General features: G+C 40.2%; 1 protein-coding gene and 3 non-coding genes across 5 annotated transcripts; all 4 read left to right on the top strand.

The window, feature by feature from the left end:
• The first annotated feature begins 10,053 nt into the window (after positions 1–10,053).
• On the top strand, positions 10,054–20,512 carry pabpc1b (poly A binding protein, cytoplasmic 1 b). 2 transcript variants are annotated; one of them, XM_034298468.2, is made up of 14 exons: positions 10,054–10,849; positions 12,515–12,708; positions 12,879–12,994; positions 13,236–13,387; positions 13,788–13,882; positions 15,089–15,226; positions 15,509–15,604; positions 15,754–16,026; positions 16,327–16,417; positions 16,948–17,058; positions 17,463–17,611; positions 17,708–17,923; positions 19,042–19,143; positions 20,057–20,512. In XM_034298468.2, the coding sequence occupies exons 1-13, from the start codon at positions 10,657–10,659 to the stop codon at positions 19,135–19,137; spliced, it is 1,920 nt and encodes a 639-aa protein (XP_034154359.1). In that variant the 5' UTR covers positions 10,054–10,656; the 3' UTR covers positions 19,138–19,143; positions 20,057–20,512. The 2 variants fall into 2 exon arrangements, with proteins under 2 accessions (XP_034154359.1, XP_034154360.1); XM_034298469.2 differs by having other exon boundaries at positions 10,055–10,849; positions 13,236–13,375.
• LOC113546323 (small nucleolar RNA SNORA5) lies at positions 13,441–13,576 on the top strand. Its single transcript, XR_003404709.1, has one exon. It is a non-coding gene; the product is annotated as a small nucleolar RNA SNORA5 (small nucleolar RNA).
• On the top strand, positions 15,271–15,406 carry LOC113546322 (small nucleolar RNA SNORA5). Its single transcript, XR_003404708.1, has one exon. It is a non-coding gene; the product is annotated as a small nucleolar RNA SNORA5 (small nucleolar RNA).
• LOC113546325 (small nucleolar RNA SNORD67) lies at positions 17,971–18,069 on the top strand. Its single transcript, XR_003404710.1, has one exon. It is a non-coding gene; the product is annotated as a small nucleolar RNA SNORD67 (small nucleolar RNA).
• Positions 20,513–22,500: the final 1,988 nt, after the last annotated feature.

The following is a 22,500-nucleotide window of genomic DNA, read 5'->3' as shown; positions in this document are numbered from 1 at the left end:
TCTGTCTATCCATCTGTTTTTTGTAAAATTTATTAGTCTAATTTATAAGACTTTGTACAATGATGGCGTTCTTGTCTGTCTGTCTGTCTCTTCTATCTCTGGTCCCATTTGTCTGTCTTTTCATCTGTCTGTTCTCTCTGTCTCTCTATCCTGTCTGTCTGTATGTTTATAGGTGTGTTGGACTTGTTCAGGTTTGTGTACAGGATGGTAAGTCTGCAGAAAATAAACTCAGTAACTCACTGAGTGTTAGAGTGGATTTTTTTTTTTTCCAGAATGTTCCGTCTCTGGGTTCGGGCGTGTCTCTGTGTCTCTGCCTTAGAGACAAGTGAGCTCCAGCTAATAACACAGGAATGTTTCACATGGCCGGGGCGTGTGTGTGTGTGTGTGTGTGTGTGTGTGTGTGTGTGTGTGTGTGTGTGAGGGAGAGGGAGAGAGAGAGAGAGAGAGAGAGAGAGCTGTGAAAGAGAGCACTGTTTCAGTTTCCGGTGTGATTCACTAATATGTCATGCTCCCGACTCAGTGGGGCTCGTCTCATTATAAACACTCAGAGGAAGTGGAGAAGTGAACAAGTTAATCTCAGTGTGTTACAGTTTTCCTCAGAATTCTGATTCACATATCATCGTATTAGTCTTTAAATTTTGCAGTTTTAAACTCTCTCTCTCTCTCTCTCTCTCTCGACTTTTAGTTATATTATATTACATTGAAAGCAAAGAAAAATTGCACTATTTCCTTTTCCCAGTTTGCATTTTCTGTCCCTGGTTTTGTTTCAGCTTTGAAAGTGAACCGGAGGGTTAGACTAAATTAGGGAGGAAATCAGGGAAAAAATAAAAATTAAAAAAGGCATGGTGGTCTAGACGCTGATGAAAACTCTGTCTCAGACGCTTCTGCTCAAGAAAAACCTCAGAGATGTGAACTACAGACGGGTGATTTTAATAATCCGAACGTGAAGCTCAGATAATCCGCTGAAGCAGCTGCGTAACCCGACTCTGAATACCAGGAACTTTCCTAACATAAATACTGCTGTTACTCTGAGCCGCTACTCCTGCTTCTGAGCGTGCGGGATCCGTCTGTCTCTCTGTCTGTCTGTCTATCTGTCTGTTTATCTGTCTTTCATCTGTCTATCTCTATTTGTCTGTCACGGTGAGGATTAAAGTTAAAGGTGAGTGTTAAAGTTAAAGGTGAGAGTTAAAGGTGAGTATTAAAGTTAAAGGTGAGAGTTAAAGGTGAGCGTTAAAGGTGAGCGTTAAAGTTAAAGGTGAGCGTTAAAGTTAAAGGTGAGAGTTAAAGTTAAAGGTGAGGGTTAAAGTTAAAGGTGAGAGTTAAAGTTAAAGGTGAGAGTTAAAGTTAAAGGTGAGAGTTAAAGTTAAAGGTGAGAGTTAAAGGTGAGCGTTAAAGTTAAAGGTGAGCGTTAAAGTTAAAGGTGAGCGTTAAAGTTAAAGGTGAGCGTTAAAGTTAAAGGTGAGAGTTAAAGGTGAGAGTTAAAGGTGAGGGTTAAAGGTGAGCGTTAAAGTTAAAGGTGAGAGTTAAAGTTAAAGGTGAGCGTTAAAGTTAAAGGTGAGAGTTAAAGGTGAGAGTTAAAGTTAAAGGTGAGCGTTAAAGTTAAAGGTGAGAGTTAAAGGTGAGCGTTAAAGTTAAAGGTGAGCGTTAAAGTTAAAGGTGAGCGTTAAAGTTAAAGGTGAGAGTTAAAGGTGAGAGTTAAAGGTGAGGATTAAAGTTAAAGGTAAGAGATAAAGTTAAAGGTGAGAGTTAAAGTTAAAGGTGAGAGTTAAAGTTAAAGGTGAGCGTTAAAGTTAAAGGTGAGCATTAAAGTTAAAGGTGAGCATTAAAGTTAAAGGTGAGAGTTAAAGTTAAAGGTGAGCGTTAAAGTTAAAGGTGAGAGTTAAAGTTAAAGGTGAGAGTTAAAGGTGAGGGTTAAAGGTGAGCGTTAAAGTTAAAGGTGAGAGTTAAAGTTAAAGGTGAGAGTTAAAGTTAAAGGTGAGCGTTAAAGTTAAAGGTGAGAGTTAAAGGTGAGAGTTAAAGTTAAAGGTGAGCGTTAAAGTTAAAGGTGAGCGTTAAAGTTAAAGGTGAGCGTTAAAGTTAAAGGTGAGCGTTAAAGTTAAAGGTGAGAGTTAAAGTTAAAGGTGAGAGTTAAAGGTGAGGGTTAAAGGTGAGGGTTAAAGGTGAGCGTTAAAGTTAAAGGTGAGCGTTAAAGTTAAAGGTGAGAGTTAAAGTTAAAGGTGAGAGTTAAAGTTAAAGGTGAGCGTTAAAGTTAAAGGTGAGAGTTAAAGTTAAAGGTGAGAGTTAAAGTTAAAGGTGAGCGTTAAAGTTAAAGGTGAGAGTTAAAGTTAAAGGTGAGCGTTAAAGTTAAAGGTGAGAGTTAAAGGTGAGCATTAAAGTTAAAGGTGAGAGTTAAAGTTAAAGGTGAGAGTTAAAGGTGAGGATTAAAGTTAAAGGTAAGAGATAAAGTTAAAGGTGAGAGTTAAAGGTGAGAGTTAAAGTTAAAGGTGAGAGTTAAAGTTAAAGGTGAGCGTTAAAGTTAAAGGTGAGAGTTAAAGTTAAAGGTGAGCGTTAAAGTTAAAGGTGAGAGTTAAAGTTAAAGGTGAGAGTTAAAGGTGAGAGTTAAAGTTAAAGGTGAGAGTTAAAGGTGAGGATTAAAGTTAAAGGTGAGCGTTAAAGTTAAAGGTGAGCGTTAAAGTTAAAGGTGAGCGTTAAAGTTAAAGGTGAGAGTTAAAGGTGAGAGTTAAAGGTGAGGGTTAAAGGTGAGCGTTAAAGTTAAAGGTGAGAGTTAAAGTTAAAGGTGAGCGTTAAAGTTAAAGGTGAGCGTTAAAGTTAAAGGTGAGCGTTAAAGTTAAAGGTGAGCGTTAAAGTTAAAGGTGAGGGTTAAAGGTGAGCGTTAAAGTTAAAGGTGAGCGTTAAAGTTAAAGGTGAGAGTTAAAGGTGAGAGTTAAAGGTGAGAGTTAAAGGTGAGGATTAAATTTAAAGGTGAGAGTTAAAGGTGAGCGTTAAAGTTAAAGGTGAGAGTTAAAGGTGAGGGTTAAAGTTAAAGGTGAGAGTTAAAGGTGAGGATTAAAGTTAAAGGTGAGAGTTAAAGGTGAGGGTTAAAGTTAAAGGTGAGAGTTAAAGTTAAAGGTGAGAGTTAAAGTTAAAGGTGAGAGTTAAAGGTGAGCGTTAAAGGTGAGAGTTAAAGTTAAAGGTGAGCGTTAAAGTTAAAGGTGAGCGTTAAAGTTAAAGGTGAGAGTTAAAGTTAAAGGTGAGCGTTAAAGTTAAAGGTGAGGGTTAAAGGTGAGCGTTAAAGTTAAAGGTGAGAGTTAAAGTTAAAGGTGAGCGTTAAAGGTGAGGGTTAAAGTTAAAGGTGAGAGTTAAAGTTAAAGGTGAGAGTTAAAGTTAAAGGTGAGAGTTAAAGTTAAAGGTGAGAGTTAAAGGTGAGGATTAAAGTTAAAGGTAAGAGTTAAAGGTGAGCGTTAAAGGTGAGAGTTAAAGTTAAAGGTGAGAGTTAAAGGTGAGGATTAAAGTTAAAGGTGAGAGTTAAAGGTGAGGGTGAGAGTTAAAGGTGAGAGTTAAAGGTGAGAGTTAAAGGTGAGAGTTAAAGGTGAGAGTTAAAGGTGAGAGTTAAAGGTGAGGGTTAAAGGTAAGAGATAAAGTTAAAGGTGAGGGTTAAAGGTGAGAGTTAAAGGTGAGGGTTAAAGTTAAAGGTGAGAGTTAAAGTTAAAGGTGAGGGTTAAAGTTAAAGGTGAGAGTTAAAGGTAAGAGATAAAGTTAAAGGTGAGAGTTAAAGGTGAGGGTTAAAGTTAAAGGTGAGGGTTAAAGGTGAGGGTGAGAGTTAAAGGTGAGGGTTAAAGTTAAAGGTGAGGGTTAAAGGTGAGGGTGAGAGTTAAAGGTGAGAGTTAAAGGTGAGGGTTAAAGTTAAAGGTAAGAGATAAAGTTAAAGGTGAGAGTTAAAGTTAAAGGTGAGAGTTAAAGTTAAAGGTGAGCGTTAAAGTTAAAGGTGAGCGTTAAAGTTAAAGGTGAGAGTTAAAGGTGAGCGTTAAAGTTAAAGGTGAGCGTTAAAGTTAAAGGTGAGAGTTAAAGGTGAGAGTTAAAGGTGAGGATTAAATTTAAAGGTGAGAGTTAAAGGTGAGCGTTAAAGTTAAAGGTGAGAGTTAAAGGTGAGGGTTAAATTTAAAGGTGAGAGTTAAAGGTGAGCGTTAAAGTTAAAGGTGAGAGTTAAAGGTGAGGATTAAAGTTAAAGGTGAGAGTTAAAGGTGAGGGTTAAAGTTAAAGGTGAGAGTTAAAGTTAAAGGTGAGAGTTAAAGGTGAGGATTAAATTTAAAGGTGAGAGTTAAAGGTGAGCGTTAAAGTTAAAGGTGAGAGTTAAAGGTGAGGATTAAAGTTAAAGGTGAGAGTTAAAGGTGAGGGTTAAAGTTAAAGGTGAGAGTTAGAGTTAAAGGTGAGCGTTAAAGTTAAAGGTGAGCGTTAAAGTTAAAGGTGAGCGTTAAAGTTAAAGGTGAGAGTTAAAGGTGAGAGTTAAAGTTAAAGGTGAGAGTTAAAGGTGAGCGTTAAAGTTAAAGGTGAGAGTTAAAGTTAAAGGTGAGAGTTAAAGGTGAGAGTTAAAGGTGAGGATTAAAGTTAAAGGTGAGAGTTAAAGGTGAGCGTTAAAGGTGAGAGTTAAAGTTAAAGGTGAGAGTTAAAGGTGAGGATTAAAGTTAAAGGTGAGAGTTAAAGGTGAGGGTGAGAGTTAAAGGTGAGAGTTAAAGGTGAGAGTTAAAGGTGAGGGTTAAAGTTAAAGGTGAGGGTTAAAGGTAAGAGATAAAGTTAAAGGTGAGGGTTAAAGGTGAGAGTTAAAGGTGAGCGTTAAAGGTGAGGGTTAAAGTTAAAGGTGAGAGTTAAAGTTAAAGGTGAGAGTTAAAGGTGAGGGTTAAAGTTAAAGGTGAGAGTTAAAGGTAAGAGATAAAGTTAAAGGTGAGAGTTAAAGGTGAGGGTTAAAGTTAAAGGTGAGGGTTAAAGGTGAGGGTGAGAGTTAAAGGTGAGGGTTAAAGTTAAAGGTGAGGGTTAAAGGTAAGAGATAAAGTTAAAGGTGAGGGTTAAAGGTGAGAGTTAAAGGTGAGCGTTAAAGGTGAGGGTTAAAGTTAAAGGTGAGAGTTAAAGTTAAAGGTGAGCGTTAAAGTTAAAGGTGAGCGTTAAAGTTAAAGGTGAGCGTTAAAGTTAAAGGTGAGCGTTAAAGTTAAAGGTGAGGGTTAAAGGTGAGCGTTAAAGTTAAAGGTGAGCGTTAAAGTTAAAGGTGAGAGTTAAAGGTGAGAGTTAAAGGTGAGAGTTAAAGGTGAGGATTAAATTTAAAGGTGAGAGTTAAAGGTGAGCGTTAAAGTTAAAGGTGAGAGTTAAAGGTGAGGGTTAAAGTTAAAGGTGAGAGTTAAAGGTGAGGATTAAAGTTAAAGGTGAGAGTTAAAGGTGAGGGTTAAAGTTAAAGGTGAGAGTTAAAGTTAAAGGTGAGAGTTAAAGTTAAAGGTGAGAGTTAAAGGTGAGCGTTAAAGGTGAGAGTTAAAGTTAAAGGTGAGCGTTAAAGTTAAAGGTGAGCGTTAAAGTTAAAGGTGAGAGTTAAAGTTAAAGGTGAGCGTTAAAGTTAAAGGTGAGGGTTAAAGGTGAGCGTTAAAGTTAAAGGTGAGAGTTAAAGTTAAAGGTGAGCGTTAAAGGTGAGGGTTAAAGTTAAAGGTGAGAGTTAAAGTTAAAGGTGAGAGTTAAAGTTAAAGGTGAGAGTTAAAGTTAAAGGTGAGAGTTAAAGGTGAGGATTAAAGTTAAAGGTAAGAGTTAAAGGTGAGCGTTAAAGGTGAGAGTTAAAGTTAAAGGTGAGAGTTAAAGGTGAGGATTAAAGTTAAAGGTGAGAGTTAAAGGTGAGGGTGAGAGTTAAAGGTGAGAGTTAAAGGTGAGAGTTAAAGGTGAGAGTTAAAGGTGAGAGTTAAAGGTGAGAGATAAAGTTAAAGGTGAGGGTTAAAGGTGAGAGTTAAAGGTGAGGGTTAAAGTTAAAGGTGAGAGTTAAAGTTAAAGGTGAGGGTTAAAGTTAAAGGTGAGAGTTAAAGGTAAGAGATAAAGTTAAAGGTGAGAGTTAAAGGTGAGGGTTAAAGTTAAAGGTGAGGGTTAAAGGTGAGGGTGAGAGTTAAAGGTGAGGGTTAAAGTTAAAGGTGAGGGTTAAAGGTGAGGGTGAGAGTTAAAGGTGAGAGTTAAAGGTGAGGGTTAAAGTTAAAGGTAAGAGATAAAGTTAAAGGTGAGAGTTAAAGTTAAAGGTGAGAGTTAAAGTTAAAGGTGAGCGTTAAAGTTAAAGGTGAGCGTTAAAGTTAAAGGTGAGAGTTAAAGGTGAGCGTTAAAGTTAAAGGTGAGCGTTAAAGTTAAAGGTGAGAGTTAAAGGTGAGAGTTAAAGGTGAGGATTAAATTTAAAGGTGAGAGTTAAAGGTGAGCGTTAAAGTTAAAGGTGAGAGTTAAAGGTGAGGGTTAAATTTAAAGGTGAGAGTTAAAGGTGAGCGTTAAAGTTAAAGGTGAGAGTTAAAGGTGAGGATTAAAGTTAAAGGTGAGAGTTAAAGGTGAGGGTTAAAGTTAAAGGTGAGAGTTAAAGTTAAAGGTGAGAGTTAAAGGTGAGGATTAAATTTAAAGGTGAGAGTTAAAGGTGAGCGTTAAAGTTAAAGGTGAGAGTTAAAGGTGAGGATTAAAGTTAAAGGTGAGAGTTAAAGGTGAGGGTTAAAGTTAAAGGTGAGAGTTAGAGTTAAAGGTGAGCGTTAAAGTTAAAGGTGAGCGTTAAAGTTAAAGGTGAGCGTTAAAGTTAAAGGTGAGAGTTAAAGGTGAGAGTTAAAGTTAAAGGTGAGAGTTAAAGGTGAGCGTTAAAGTTAAAGGTGAGAGTTAAAGTTAAAGGTGAGAGTTAAAGGTGAGAGTTAAAGGTGAGGATTAAAGTTAAAGGTGAGAGTTAAAGGTGAGCGTTAAAGGTGAGAGTTAAAGTTAAAGGTGAGAGTTAAAGGTGAGGATTAAAGTTAAAGGTGAGAGTTAAAGGTGAGGGTGAGAGTTAAAGGTGAGAGTTAAAGGTGAGAGTTAAAGGTGAGGGTTAAAGTTAAAGGTGAGGGTTAAAGGTAAGAGATAAAGTTAAAGGTGAGGGTTAAAGGTGAGAGTTAAAGGTGAGCGTTAAAGGTGAGGGTTAAAGTTAAAGGTGAGAGTTAAAGTTAAAGGTGAGAGTTAAAGGTGAGGGTTAAAGTTAAAGGTGAGAGTTAAAGGTAAGAGATAAAGTTAAAGGTGAGAGTTAAAGGTGAGGGTTAAAGTTAAAGGTGAGGGTTAAAGGTGAGGGTGAGAGTTAAAGGTGAGGGTTAAAGTTAACGGTGAGGGTTAAAGGTGAGGGTGAGAGTTAAAGGTGAGAGTTAAAGGTGAGAGTTAAAGGTGAGGGTTAAAGTTAAAGGTGAGAGTTAAAGGTGAGGGTTAAAGGTGAGGGTTAAAGTTAAAGGTGAGGGTTAAAGGTGAGTGTTAAAGTTAAAGGTGAGGGTGAGAGTTAAAGGTGAGGGTTAAAGGTGAGAGTTAAAGGTCAGGGGTAAAGGTGAGGGTTAAAGTTAAAGGTGAGAGTTAAAGGTGAGGGTTAAAGGTGAGGGTTAAAGTTAAAGGTGAGAGTTAAAGGTGAGGGGTAAAGGTGAGGGGTAAAGGTGAGGGGTAAAGGTGAGGGTTAAAGTTAAAGGTGAGAGTTAAAGGTGAGGGGTAAAGGTGAGGGGTAAAGGTGAGGGTTAGAGTTAAAGGTGAGAGTTAAAGGTGAGGGTTAAAGGTGAGGGTTAAAGGTGAGGGTTAGAGTTAAAGGTGAGAGTTAAAGGTGAGGGTTAAAGTTTTTTTCTTTTACTTGTTTCTTCTTTAACAGAATATCAGTTTTCTTTCATCATTCCTTGGTTATGAAGCTGTTGTTTATGCGCCTGAGAGCCGGAGCTCGTTTTGGACACTGAGGCATTTCGCGTGCGCTATTTAGGACAAATTCACACACAGCCGCTAGTCCTGAGTGTGTGACTGCGAAGAGACGCCAAACATCACCTCATGACAACAACACAATAACACAATAACACACACCACACAATAACACAGCAACACAACACAATAACACACACCACACCACACAATAACACAATAACACAGCAACACAACACAATAACACACACCACACCACACAATAACACAACACAATAACACAACAACACAATAACACAATAACACACACCACACCACACCACAACATAATAACACAACACAACAACACAATACAATAACACAATAACACAGCAACACAATAACACACACCACACAATAACACAATAACACAACACAATAACACAACAACACAATAACACAACACAATAACACAGCAACACAATAACACAATAACACAACACAATAACACAACACAATAACACAATAACACAAGCTGTAATGGGTTTCGACTGAGAGCAGAGTTTAGAGTTTTATTTATTTTACTGTAAATAAGAAAATGATTTGTTTACACTCTTCCTTTCACTAAGTCTGTGTCTCCCCCTAATGGTAAACGCGTGTCATTACACTGTTATTAGTGTGTTAGTGTAAAAGGAGAAATAAACAGGAAACCTGTTCACACTGATGATGTTTGTAATGAAGTCTGAGGGCAGTTGATAAATTTCAGTAACTGCACAGGAGTAATAAAGGTGTGAGGATGAGACCTGAGAGAACATCTTTAGCTGTTTTTATGGACTTTTAATCTGTAACTTTGCAGACTTTTGTGGTAAAAATAAACTGTAGTATAACTTGTGAAAGTAGTTTCATCTCTGGAAGGATCGATTTTACAGATTTACTCTTATTTTTAGGTAAAAAGTGAATAAAAACAGTCATGAGCTGTTGCTATAGAGACGATAATTAGGTTAATGGGACATTAATTGTCAGCTGAGAGGTGAAAAGTTGTATGTTTTTTTTTTTTTAAATTATTTTCTCAACATTATACTATACATTTTTTTGGCGTCGTGGAAAACTTTCTCAGTTTAGAATAAAAAAGTCAAAGGGTTTTGGATGCCAAAAATCAGACTTTATTGAAACAACCAACAAAGCCAAGATGTCTAGATCATCTGATTTACACAGTCATGGCCCAGACTTTTATACAAGACTAAAACAGAGGTGGAGTTTTCTCTCTTTTTTTTTTTTTTTTTTAATCATTTCTTTGGTTTCTCGCCACCGTTGTTTCAGTATCCCTGAATCTTCTCTTCAACTGTGGCTCAAACTCAGCTAGTTTATTTTTATATATATAAAAAAATGTTTAATATTGATTAATATTCTTCATAAACCTTGACAATACAATTTTAAAGAGATCACAAACATTACACAGGTAAAAAAAAAAGATACTTAATGTTGATTCACACACAAATATTCTTGTAAAATCCTACACTGTAAATTAATATAAAGTCACTCTCTTCATGATTTAAATCTACTAAATGTACTTCATCTCTTATCATTTCTGATTATTTTAACTCTTGATTGGACCTGATGGATTATATAATAATCACACTTAAAGCATATACTCTGATCCAGAAAATTATTCTATACATTTTGTACATTTTATCACTGATATAAAATAAAACCTTAGATGCTTTTAGGTGGAAAAAAAGGCACTCTACTCCCTCTATCCTACACACTGCAGTGTAAATAACAGTGTGTACTTTCTAGGGAACATCATTTACACACTAACACTAAGTTCTTTGGATTGTTTGGAGGGAAAAAGTGTATAATTTCCAAAATAGTGCGCCATGTAGTTTAACATGCGGCATGTTTTTCCACAGACACATTTAACAGCCATCTAGTCCACTTTCCTTATGGAATGTCCCAAGATGGCGGCAGGGATGGGTAGTTCACAATAAGGTGGAGCATCGGCGCATTCAAAACAGTACTTAATTAACTAATACAGGGTTATTAACAGTGTACACTTTTAGTTCGTGTTTATTTTTCCTGCGCCTTGTGGCCACTGGGTGCGCACGCGAGTGGGAAATGGTTCGTCCTGATGACGCAGATCCTCCCGTGAACGCGAGTGGAACATTCCGGATGACGTCACGGGCGGTATAAAAAGAGCCACTCATGCGGGTGAACCCTCCCCGAAACCCCCCGGCTGTTAGTGCGGTGTGAGTGCGTGTGTGCTCCGGAGCTAGCCTCGGCACACATTCTATAAAAAATTAAAAATCCAAAAAAAATTTAAAAACATTAAAAACTCTTAAAAAATTTTCCTTTTCTTTTTTTTGTAATAATAATAATAAAAAAAATCGTCGGTGAAGCAGGAGCTGCTCGGTATCACTACATCACGGAGGAAGAACTTAGCTTAGCTTAGCTTATCTCTGAAGGCCCGATTTAATTTAAAACTGTAACCAAAATCCGAATTGACAATTTGGGAATATCTTAAAAGTTGAAGGATTCTTAAATTTTTCGAATTTTAAGTCTTTTAAAACCCGGTTTTAATTCGTGATAAGTATATAGATATTTGTAGTATTATTTTTTTTCCCTCGGCTAAAAAGCAGCTAACTGGCTGAAACTGGTTGAAGTGAAGTCGCGTGCGCGTTTATTTCGAATCAACCGCCAACCGTCTCTCGCTCTCTTTCTCTGGTCTCGCGCCGACTAGCAAATTTAAATTTTTTAACAACCCAAGGCTAAGCTAGCAAAAGAAAAACAAAAACAAACGAAGAAAACAAGATGAACCCCAGCGCTCCTAGCTACCCGATGGCCTCCCTGTACGTCGGAGATCTTCACCAAGACGTGACCGAGGCCATGCTGTATGAGAAGTTCAGCCCTGCCGGCGCGATCCTCTCCATCCGCGTGTGCAGGGACATGATCACACGCCGCTCCCTCGGCTACGCCTATGTCAACTTCCAGCAGCCCGCAGACGGTGAGTAGAAAGAGCTAGAAAATCATGAAATGATCCCCTTTAAACCTGTCTAACATGCACTACTCTGGGCCTACCTGCCCCGGCTATGCTAAGTGCTAACTGCTAACTGCTAACACTAGCAAGTGCGCAAACAGAAATCCGGATCTGAATCTCTGTCTCTTTCCCAAACCAGGAAGTAAACATTAACACCGCTCTGTCACATGGATTCACACTTCCTTGTAGTTTTTAGGAGTTGGTTCATCTTTAAACACCTTTACTCACACACACACACACACACACACACTCTCTCATGTGCTCTGAAGTTAATTCCCTTGCTAGCATTGCTAGCCATAGACTCCCATTAGGCCTTGCTTTATTTAATAGTCAGTACCATTCTTATGAGGTGGTTCAGATTTGGACAGTTTTCATCTCCTGCTGCACTGTACCCCAAAAATATATATATTTATATGAATTGCAGGAATATTTATTATATTTAATTTAAAGAAAGGGATACACGTGTGAATTGGGGGGTGATACCCAGGAACCATTTCACAACATGTTCATGTTATAGGCCAGGCTGTTTTTGTTTGTTTGTTTGTTTTTTATTTATTTTGTCTTTTGTGAACCTTATTGTTATTGAGGCTCAGGGTTTTTTTGTTTTGTCAAGTGCTTGGCCCCCTGTGAGAGTTCAAAGTTCAACCTTAGAATGGTGTTACAGCTGAGAATTTCTGATGTTTAACTGAGGGGAACAAAATATCGTAAAAATATTTAAAAGCTACTCTCAAAGATGGTTAAGGATGGAAATTAATAATAATAATAATAATAAAGTGGATATTGATCTCCAATCAGAGTGAGAATATCAGAAGAATCTCATCAGGTGATTTGATCAGATTTATTAGTGCTATAAACGATTTAATAAATGATTTAACAGATTATTGTGATTAGTAGACTAGAGTAAGGAACAGTAGCGGCGTATTTGCTTGTAGTTTATCTTTTGACCTCGTCCAGCTGAGGGGTTAAAGGTTAAGGGTCTTGCTCAGTGATTGGATCTGAACTCTGAACCCTACGATATACACCGAGTCATCGCTTTCTCTCCATCCGTGTCCTGGTGTTGCAGCGATATAGCAAAGAATATCACCATTAAATACATCCTTGATGCGTAAAAGTCATCATGATGTGTAATGAGAGCTGCTGCAGGTTTGCAGTTTGATCCATCAGGAAAAGGAAGTTGGCGAAAAAGCAGCTGATATCAAAATAGCTTGGGAGTTTATTACAGCTAGTAATAAAGGTGTTATAAAGCAGCATTATTTTACTGAAAGTCATTTATATCAGTACGCTGTGAGATCATTAATGCTGAAGGAGTTAATTAGGCTGGAGTGGAACAGGATCTGAGGATCAGCGCAGCGTGTGAAAGAGGTTTAAAATGGCTGCCTGCTGTTTTTTGGTCAACAAGTTTGCAAATAGTTTTTGTTAAAACGTATATTTTCTCTTCTTTTTAAATTGAGATGTTGCAGAAAATCATTCCTCGTACTGACTTGTTGAATCCCGGCTTTATTTTTCTTTTCTGTGCGTCACACACTCGGGTCCTGTTCTCTCTCAGTGCACGAAAACGTTCACAGTGAATTAAACAAATCTTATTTTTTTTTATTTATTTATTTTTTCTTTCTCTCCTCCTTCCTCCTCCAGCCGAGCGCGCTCTGGACACGATGAACTTCGACGTGATCAAAGGCAGACCCGTGCGCATCATGTGGTCGCAGCGCGACCCGTCGCTGAGGAAAAGTGGCGTTGGTAACATTTTCATCAAGAACTTGGACAAGTCGATCGATAACAAGGCGCTGTACGACACCTTCTCCGCGTTTGGCAACATTCTGTCCTGCAAGGTAAAGCGTCTGTGGTGAACCTTCTGCCGTTCGGTGGGTGTGTGTAGGGGTGTGTGTAGGGGTGTGTGTAGGGGTGTGTGTAGGGGTGTGTGTAGGGGTGTGTGTAGGGGTGTGTGTGTGTGGTGCATGGCCACGTTGTGCATGAATTTGTGTGGTTTGTGGTCTTTAAGGTCGTTTGTGATGAAAACGGATCGAAGGGATACGGCTTCGTTCACTTCGAGACCCAGGAGGCGGCTGAAAGAGCCATCGAAAAAATGAACGGCATGTTGCTCAACGACAGAAAAGTGTAAGTGAGCGATTTTAACCTGCGCTTGTGTACAAACTAACAAGCAAGACCTTTAACTGTGTGTTTGTTCTACTAAAGCGATATAAAGTGTGATCAATAATCGTATCTTCAGTTTTCTCAGCATTGAATGCGTTCAGGATTTGGATCGTTTCGTGTGTAGTTTTCACGTCTCTGGACACTCAGAACCTGCTTCTCTTCCCGCTTCTCTTCCCGCTTCTCTTCCCGCTTCTGACTCGTACAGGTTTGTGGGTCGCTTCAAATCTCGCAAAGAACGCGAGGCCGAGCTCGGAGCCAGAGCCAAGGAGTTCACCAACGTCTACATCAAGAACTTCGGCGAGGACATGGACGACGAGAAACTGAAGGACGTCTTTAGCAAATACGGTGCGACCCGTCGTACGTTTTTCCTCGTCGACCCGCAAGTAAAGTAACACAAACGAGTTAAAGATCGCAGCCTAGTCAAATTCAGTGCGTCGTCCTCAGTGGGCTGCACTGGCCAAGCGGCTGCCACAGCGACGCCATAGTCCATGGGCCCCGTGTTTTCATACAGTAGATACTGGGGATAAATAACGGCTATGTACAATCACCAATCAGCCGAGCGCAGAGTGTGGGTGGTGCGCCGAGTGTGACTCGGAGATAAACACACACACACACACACACACACACACACAGGCTGTAGATAACTGGTTAGGATGCAGCGTTAAAGCTGTTGAGTTACTTTTTTGTTTTTGTTCAATAGTATAGTTTGTATTAGTGCTATACCGGTTAATAGAGTTAAAATGTCTTCCCTCACCAGGTAACGCGATGAGTATCCGCGTCATGACGGACGACAGCGGCAAATCCAGAGGCTTCGGCTTCGTGAGCTTCGAGAGGCACGAGGATGCTCAAAAGGTACGTCGCGAAGATGCACAACACGCCAACGATAACGTCTAAAAGATATCGATTAAAGCTTTTCTGCAGTCGAGGAGTATTAAAGCAGCGTCAGGATACGTTCAGGATTATACCGTGAAAGCAGACGTGCGTCTGTCAAAGAAAGACTCGCTCGTACTGGAAAACAAACCGTGTTCTGGTGTGGGTTTGTCTCGTCTTTACTGCCACGTTTTAATTTATTTATTTATTTTATTTAGGATCACGTTCCACTGCTTTGTGTAGTGAATAAGAAAACGTGTTGTATTCATATCAAAACAATCGTGGAAATAATTTAAAGTGAATGACTCCCACTGTGCACTGCGTTTTATCGTTTTAGTCTCATTATGGACTACAGTGTTTTTATTCTCTGATGTTGAGCTCTCGTATTAAGAGTGAAATCCCGTGGAATAACACATCAGTAATAAATTTCCTCGGTTGGGTTTAAAAACCTTCCTGTTTCTACTTCATTTTCCATAAAAATAAACTTTAATCTCTGGGTTCTGTGCTGTTCACTCGGGTGCTTCTTGTTTGTTAGTTTCTCCTTCGTCTGGTTGCTGAATAAAAACACCTCTGAGTGTGTAAGAGTTAGATTTCTGAATTGTTTACAGGAATTGTTTACAAGCTGTGCGGCCATTTTTGTTTTGACTGCCACAAAAACCCAGGAAAACTTTACTTAAAAATATATATATAAAATGAGGACAAAATAAGAAAAATAACACAAGCTGATATTTCTGATCGATCTGTAAAAACTACAGCTGAGTTTGGAATTGAAACTTTTGTTTTGCTCTGCAGTGAAACGTAGTGTACAGTAAGTTTATACACCAAATGGTTCCTTTTATTTATTTATTTATTTATTTATTTAACACTATGAAGGGTGTGTAAAGATTAACAGAAGATCCCGGAGATAAGATTCTTGCGTATTTATCAGAAAGTACAGAATGACTAATCGAAGTAGGTGTGAACTTTTAAATAATAAAAGCGTTGATGCAAATTACAGATGATGTCAATGTAATAAACAAGGAATAAGCAGAAGCAAACTGTTGAAGTTTATTTATTGGTTAATTTGAGGTTTTTTTTAGTAATTTTCTGAAAATATATTTATACTCTTATCGCATGTTGACTATAAATCGTCGCATGTTTTTTGTTGATCGTTTAACGGAGCGTGTCGTGCTGTACGCGTTTCTCCAGGCCGTGGACGAGATGAACGGGAAGGAGCTGAACGGCAAGCTGATCTACGTGGGCCGCGCGCAGAAGAAAGTAGAACGTCAGACCGAGCTCAAGCGCAAGTTCGAGCAGATGAAGCAGGACCGGATGACGCGCTACCAGGTTTGTCCGATAAACTCCCGTTCGAAACGCCATTTAAAATCCATCGCAGCCTAGTCAAATTCAGTGCGTCGTCCTCAGTGGGCTGCACTGGCCAAGCGGCTGCCACAGTCACGCCGTAGTCCATGGGCCCCGTGTTTTCATACAGTAGATACTGGGGATAAATAACGGCTATGTACAACACGACACCTTCAACATGCAGAGAGTGTACCTGCTTACCTGCTCAACAAACTGCTGCTGATGTTCACATGGTTGTGAATGTTTTTTTTATTTGAAAATGTTCAGGGCGTCAATCTGTACGTGAAAAATCTGGACGACGGCATCGACGACGAACGCCTGCGCAAGGAGTTCTCTCCTTTCGGAACCATCACCAGTGCCAAGGTACGTACATTTAATACATTTAATACGATTAACATTCTTATTAACAGTGTGGATTTTAAGCCTTTTGTAACAGAGTTTAATGTAGAGTGCAGTGTGTGTGTGTGTGTGTGTGTGTTATAACTTTTTTTTTTTTTTGGTTTGGTTTTCAGGTCATGATGGACGGCGGACGCAGCAAAGGTTTCGGCTTCGTCTGTTTCTCCTCCCCCGAGGAGGCCACTAAAGCCGTGACCGAGATGAACGGCCGTATCGTTGCCACCAAACCTCTGTACGTGGCGCTGGCTCAGCGTAAAGAGGAACGCCAAGCTCATCTAACCAACCAGTACATGCAGAGGATGGCCAGCGTTCGCGCCGTCCCCAATCCCGTGCTCAACCCGTACCAGGCCGCGCCGCCGTCCGGATATTTCATGGCTGCCATTCCTCAGGTCTGGACTCTAAGAGATTTGTAATGTCCGAAGTCTGAATTTCACTCTCGTGTGGTATGTAGTACGTAGTTTTGGAAGTTCTGCCATTTTGTATTCGTCAGCTATTTTCAGTTCGTGAAAAGGTTTCGCGCGCTAGAGATCGATTTGAGTGCTAGCTTTACGGCGCTCGTACTTTCAGAGAACGTGGAGAAGGAAGGGCTTCGTTTTAGACACGAGGAGAGAAGCAGTGTTTGATGTTGAACTGTTCCACCATTTTATAACACGTGGCTGACCTTTCGTTCTGTTCCTCCTCGTCCTCAGGCCCAAAACAGAGCTGCGTATTATCCCACTAGCCAGCTTGCACAGCTCCGACCGAGTCCACGCTGGACTGCGCAGGGTGTCCGACCTCAGCGTAAGTGCCTTCACACACACACACACACACACACACACACACACACACTCTTCAACAAGCTGTGGGCTTTCTGTTTTCTAGAACAGGGTTCACTGACCTGCTGGAAAAGCCTTTTAATCAGAGTGTTTATATCCAGGGCTGAAGGAAGCCAGTGCATTAAACCCAGTACAGATTCTCCTTCTGCTCTCATGTTCTCTGTAAATATTGACTTGAAGTGGTGTTTCTTTTTACTTCTCAAGACTTCTTTAAGTGAATATGGTGTGTTCAAGCTGAACTCCTTTTCAGTTTCCTAATTATTTTGTTTAGCAGCGTTTGGTATGGAGACGCACCCAGTGAAGAAACTAATCAGTTGCTTCACCTTTCTGTTTTTTTTTATTTTATTTATTTATTTATTTTTCTTCCCTCTCTGCATTCCTCAGCTTGGGCAGTGCCAGATCTAGCACAGTTGAATTACATAAGCTTTGAGTTGAGTGTTTAAGTGGAGGAGTCACTCTTTATTTATTTTTATTTATTTATTTTTCGTTCCCTAGACTTCCAGAACATGCAAGCCACCATGAGGCCCTCAGCCCCGAGGCCACAGACCTTCAGCACCATGAGACCTGCTTCTCAGGTTCCTCGTGTGATGTCCGCTCAACGCGTTGGTGAGTTCGTGCCATCAATCAAAGCATTCAGGTCAACTTTAGGGAGGTTTAGCTGCTTTTTATTTATTTTTTTTTTTTTAAAGACAGTTGCTAACATGTACACCAGCTTTCAACTTGTATTTTTCTCCAGAATCGAAATTAAAAATAATTAGGTGGTTAAACAATTTGGTTTTCTACTTGCCAAGCAAATCCAATTGAGATCAGTTCATCCATGCTCCAGTTCTAGGAAACGAAGTTAGGAGGAAGCTATTAAACGTTTTCACAAGTAATATAAAGTAACGAAGCTGTTTAATGCATAAAACATGCCTTGGTCTTTAGGAGTCGTTACTTTTAATTATCTAGTGACGAGTTTATGGGCGACTAACGCTTCACGTTCTCGCTGTTCCCCTCTTTCCGTCCTCCAGCTGCGCAGACGGTGGGTCCGAGGCCTACGGCGGCTGCAGCTGCGGCGGCTGCGGCGCCGGTGCGCACCATCCCTCAGTACAAATACACGGCCGGAGTGCGCAACCCTCAGCAGCACATCAACACGCAGCCTCAGGTCTCCATGCAGCAGGTCAGGCTTCAGACTTCAGCCTCTTCTGATTACTGTGAATAACTTTTCCTGGTTTTATTGTTCTAGCAGACTGACTTCCTCTCTCTCTCTCCTCAGCCTGCGGTTCACATGCAGGGTCAAGAGCCTCTGACGGCATCCATGCTGGCTGCAGCTCCTCCTCAGGAGCAGAAGCAAATGCTGGGTGAGCGTCTGTTCCCGCTGATCCAGAACATGCACTCCGACCTGGCAGGGAAGATCACGGGAATGCTGCTGGAGATCGACAACTCGGAGCTGCTGCACATGCTCGAGTCTCCAGAGTCTCTGCGCTCCAAGGTGATTAAACGAGCGCGAGCGCGATCTCGTTAAGATCGTCTGTGACTGGCGTGATGATGCGATCCTGTTCGGTGGGGGAGCTCCTGCAGTGGCGGGAACCTTCACTCAGACTCCTGATGACACACACAGGGGCCATCTGACCAGCACTGAACACACACACACACACACACACACACACTTTCACATCATATTTCACATATTTCTGTCGTCACACGACTGTACTTCCTCAATCTGTTCAGGAAAATGCGCGTGACACACCAGCGTTTCTCAACTCATCACTTTGGTGTCGTGTTCCTCCAGCTGTTTTTACGCTCTGATTGGTCCGAAAGTGTTGATTAGTTTTCTATAACAGCAGCTCTGACGGTAGTGCAGGTTTATAGTAATGCGCTCGTTCGAATACGTTATCGTTTCTATAGCAACAGCTCCTTCACAGGGACTTCTAAGCTTTCTCTAAGGAGAATGAAGTCGTTTAACGTTTATGGAAGGAGTCTCCAGTGTCAGCGCTTTGTAACGGGTAACTAGGTTTTCTGACCTCTACAAAGACAGAAGGTTACAAGAAATCTTTGTGTTTATTTATTTTAAATACTTATTAACTTTAAGAGACGTGAAGCTGGTGAGGGAGCGACTGTTTGTAGTTGCTATGACGTAAGTGACAACAGGAACTCACTTCACAGCGTTAAATGTGACTGGATAAGAAGCATCATTACTAGCAAATTGTTGTGGTGTAAGAGGAATAAAACACTCCAGGGCATGCTGTTGTAGGAAAATAATCAACTCCAGGGTGATAACAGTGACTCTGCATCATCGCATCACTGACACTCAGGATTTTTATTTATTTATTTATTTATTTATTTATTAACACTGTGCTTTTTGGTTAAATATTGAGAGACGTGTATAATATACAAGCTGCATTTTTTTTTCTTCTTCATGGGTCAGAAATGTCAAAATTGATTAACTCGATGCGATGCAGTCTGACAGATCATGATCTCTCACACACACACCCACCCACCCACCCTTGCAGATGGGACAGACATGAAAATCCATGTGTATATAGAGTGTGTAAGAGATGATTGAATTTGTACTCACTCTCTGTGTGTGTGTGTGTGTGTGTGTTTCAGGTTGACGAGGCCGTTGCTGTGCTTAAGGCTCACCAGGCCAAAGAAGCCGCTCAACAGAAAAATGTGACCAACTCCATCGGATTGCCAAGCGTCTAAGCCGAGGTAATGGAGAACTTCTTACACTGTGTGTGTGTGGGTGTGTGTGGGTGTGTGGGGTGTGTGTGGGGTGTGTGTGGGGTGTGTGTGGGGTGTGTGTGGGGTGTGTGTGGGGTGTGTGTGGGGTGTGTGTGGGGTGTGTGTGGGGTGTGTGTGTGTGTGGCGTCCGGAAGCTAGAAGCGTTTAACTGTTTTTAAGGTCTTCCTATTCCGAGTGCGATGTTTATATGCGTGCAGGCGTCGGGATATTCCTCTATACAGGGTTTGGGTGTAAGTTTGCCCACAATTCCTTGCGAACTCGGATTCAATTCAAGATTCAAAGAACTTTATTAATCCCAGGGAGAAACTGGTTTGCCATGTTACTCTCAATAAGAAAGAAAGAAAATAAAATAAATATATACCTATTTTATAAATATATATATATATATACATCTAAATTTCATCAGTGGATTTTCTGAATAAGGTGTTTACATGCAACACATTTCTGATTAAAACAGGAATATTCCCGGGATGGGAGTCGGAATTTTGAGGAATCGGAATACTCTCTTAATCTGAATCAGATTGCAGTCGGATTGCGACTTTAACGTGATTCAATATAAATTAATAAAACATCAGTTTATTACTATCAGAATATTGATGTGCATGTAAATCACGTAGCTGATCATAGACGTGAAAGTGACTCCTGTACGCTCCAGTGGCAGCTAAAAGGAAGTCTAGTTTTATCCCAGCGTTCTTTCCACATTCCAGACACCAGCAGTTAACGATTCCTTAATAAAATGCTAAAGTGTCGCGGACCAATAAGACTTCTAGCTTTCAGATTTGTAGAAATCAATTCAGTCAGAAAACATTTTTGCTCTTCATGTTTAAAAACTTTTAACTTTTTTTCCCCCTTTTAACGACTGCTTGTGTTTCTTTTTCAGGGACGACGATCTTTCAAACTTGCTTCACCGAGGGGGGATAAAAACCATATTAAACATCGAAAAAACATGGAAAACTGCAAAAAGATAGAAATGATACTTAAAGAAAAAAAAACAACAAAAAAAAAAACAATGGAACTGAACTCTGCCAGGCCTAGAGAAGATAAAGCTAGGCCTAGTCAATTATCTTTTTAAAAAATCTGAAAAAAAGAGCAAAATTATTAAAAAAGAAAAAATGGAAAATTGGGGGTTTTAAAGAAAATTCCATAAAAGAATAGAGAGGAGGGGGAAAAATCAGACCCTCTAGCTTTCTTTATTTTATTCATTTTATTCCTCGCCTGCTGTGCGTCCGGGTTCTGGGTGCGGAGAGGAGAACCGAGAACCGCACAGGCAATGTGAACAATTCTCCGGAATTGAAAATGTGCTTGCTCAAATAAAGTTTAAATTCTGAGTCATTAACGAGCGCCTGACTGTGTGTTGCTTTTTCCGCTGGAACGTCGTCATTAATCCAGTTTTTATTCGCCGGTTTTATTAGTGGCTTAAACACACATCACGTGTCGTTTCTCCTGAATGCTATAGAGGGAGCAAGTGCACCTCGTATAAATTTCCTTTTCGTTATAAAAGCCACGATTTAGCGTTTAAAGCTGCATCGGGAAAACTGGGAAGTGTGGGAACGTGGTTCAGGCTTGTGTATATTTAAACCATCTGTTAGCCATCTTGTCTACACCCTTCCACACAAGTGTAAGTTAAGGAAGATCGAGTCAAATGTCCTTTGGAATATTTTTGCTTGTAATACCATCTTTCTACCACAGAGGTCTCCAAATCCCCAAGTCTCCCATTGTTGCTTACTGCCGCTTTAACCATCCTATCATGTTTGCAGATTAGTTATGTTTATATTATTGATGTTTTGCAGGTCAGGTTTGACTTTGTATATCTAAATTACCTCAAAACTGTCCTAAAATATTTTTACTTAACTTACCAGCTCCTCACCCGTCACCTTAAACATTAACTTTATTATATTTTAACTTTATAGTCTTTAATGAGCTCATGTACCTTACAGTAGCTGTTTGTTTTCATTACAGAGTATATTTTACATGGATGTAGGAGCCAGAAGATCATTTTGATTATTTTCTTTCTAGGGCTTGTGCACTTCAGATACATTACTTCTGTTCATGTCTCTCAATTCACGCGGGTTTTTATTGTCGTTCCTCTATAACTTTCATACATTGGAACGAAATATTGTTCACGAGCAAATACAACAAGATGAACATGGAGTGTACCAGCAAAAACGTTATGAATAAATCCACAACTTTTATTTTAAATTGAATTGATTTCAACATCATCCTCTGGTCCAGATGCCTCTTTCTCTTTCACCATCAGCACAGCATCTTGTAAATCATGGCCATGTTTGTGCTCAGTGACATCACAGCTTTTGTAGACCGTGAACCTCCTTTCAGTCGTTGGAATATGCAGAAAGAAACGAGGGCACTGTCCTGTACGGGTCCCTTCGATCTGTTCCTGACAGATCTGGGTCACGCGTTCCTGTAGGAAATATTCGATTCCTGGCGCGGTGTGTGTGTGTGTGTGTGTGTGTGTGTTTGCATGCGTGGTCACTCAGTGGTTAAGACGTTGGGCTACTGCCTGGTAGGTCATGAGTTCAAACCGCAGCGCTGCCACTGTGGGGCCTTTGAGTAAAGCCCTTAACCCTCAACTGCTCAGATGCATAAATGTGATAAATATAAGTCTCTCTGGATATGAGCGTCTGCCAAATTCCTTAAGTGTGTGTGTGTGTGTATGTGTGAGCGAGAGAGAGAAAGAAACACTACACACATCCAAGGAAGGTACACGAAGTGTGTGTGTGTGAGAGAGAGAACCTGAGTGTGAGTCTAGTTAATCTTGCAGGTTATAATAATTTATAGGAATATAGAAATATTTAGTTTGCATGGACAGTGAAAGTGTGTGTGTGTGAGAGAGAGAGAGACTGTGTGTGTGTGTGAGTGTGAGAGAGAGAGAGACTGTGTGTGTGTGTGTGTGTGTGTGTGTGTGTGTGAGAGAGAGAGACTGTGTGTGTGTGTGTGTGAGTGTGTGAGAGAGAGAGAGAGAGAGAGACTGTGTGTGTGTGTTTGTGTAAAACTCTACAACCCACAAAATTGGTCGTGTTTATTTTTACATGTTCATATCATGACTGTTGAAGTCATGAAGTTTCATGAAGTCATTATGACGTGTTTTGCTGTTTCTGACGCGCTGATGCCTGAGAAGGTTCAGTTTTGACCTGGAGCACCACATCAGGGTTAAACGTGTGTCGTGGGTTATTTTTTATTTATGTTTATGCAATTTCCTCGGCAACAGTCGCCGGGCTCGTTCTCTAACTGCTCTATTAGCGGCTGATTTCAGTTTCCGTGTGTTTGGTTTGTCGAGGCGTTACGCCCCGTCGTTTACAGATCATC

The sequence above is a fragment of the Pangasianodon hypophthalmus genome, chromosome 23 (assembly GCF_027358585.1).
Source record: "Pangasianodon hypophthalmus isolate fPanHyp1 chromosome 23, fPanHyp1.pri, whole genome shotgun sequence".
Lineage (NCBI taxonomy): Eukaryota > Metazoa > Chordata > Actinopteri > Siluriformes > Pangasiidae > Pangasianodon > Pangasianodon hypophthalmus.
This window is presented reverse-complemented; position numbering and strand designations above follow the sequence as displayed.

Coding starts and splice junctions, on each gene's coding strand:
- pabpc1b (XM_034298468.2), top strand. CDS start 10,657: ATGAACCCCAGCGCTCCTAGCTACCCGATGGCCTCCCTGTACGTCGGA. Junction 10,850..12,514: donor CTTCCAGCAGCCCGCAGACG/GTGAGTAGAAAG, acceptor TTCCTCCTCCAG/CCGAGCGCGCTCTGGACACG. Junction 16,027..16,326: donor TCATGGCTGCCATTCCTCAG/GTCTGGACTCTA, acceptor CCTCGTCCTCAG/GCCCAAAACAGAGCTGCGTA.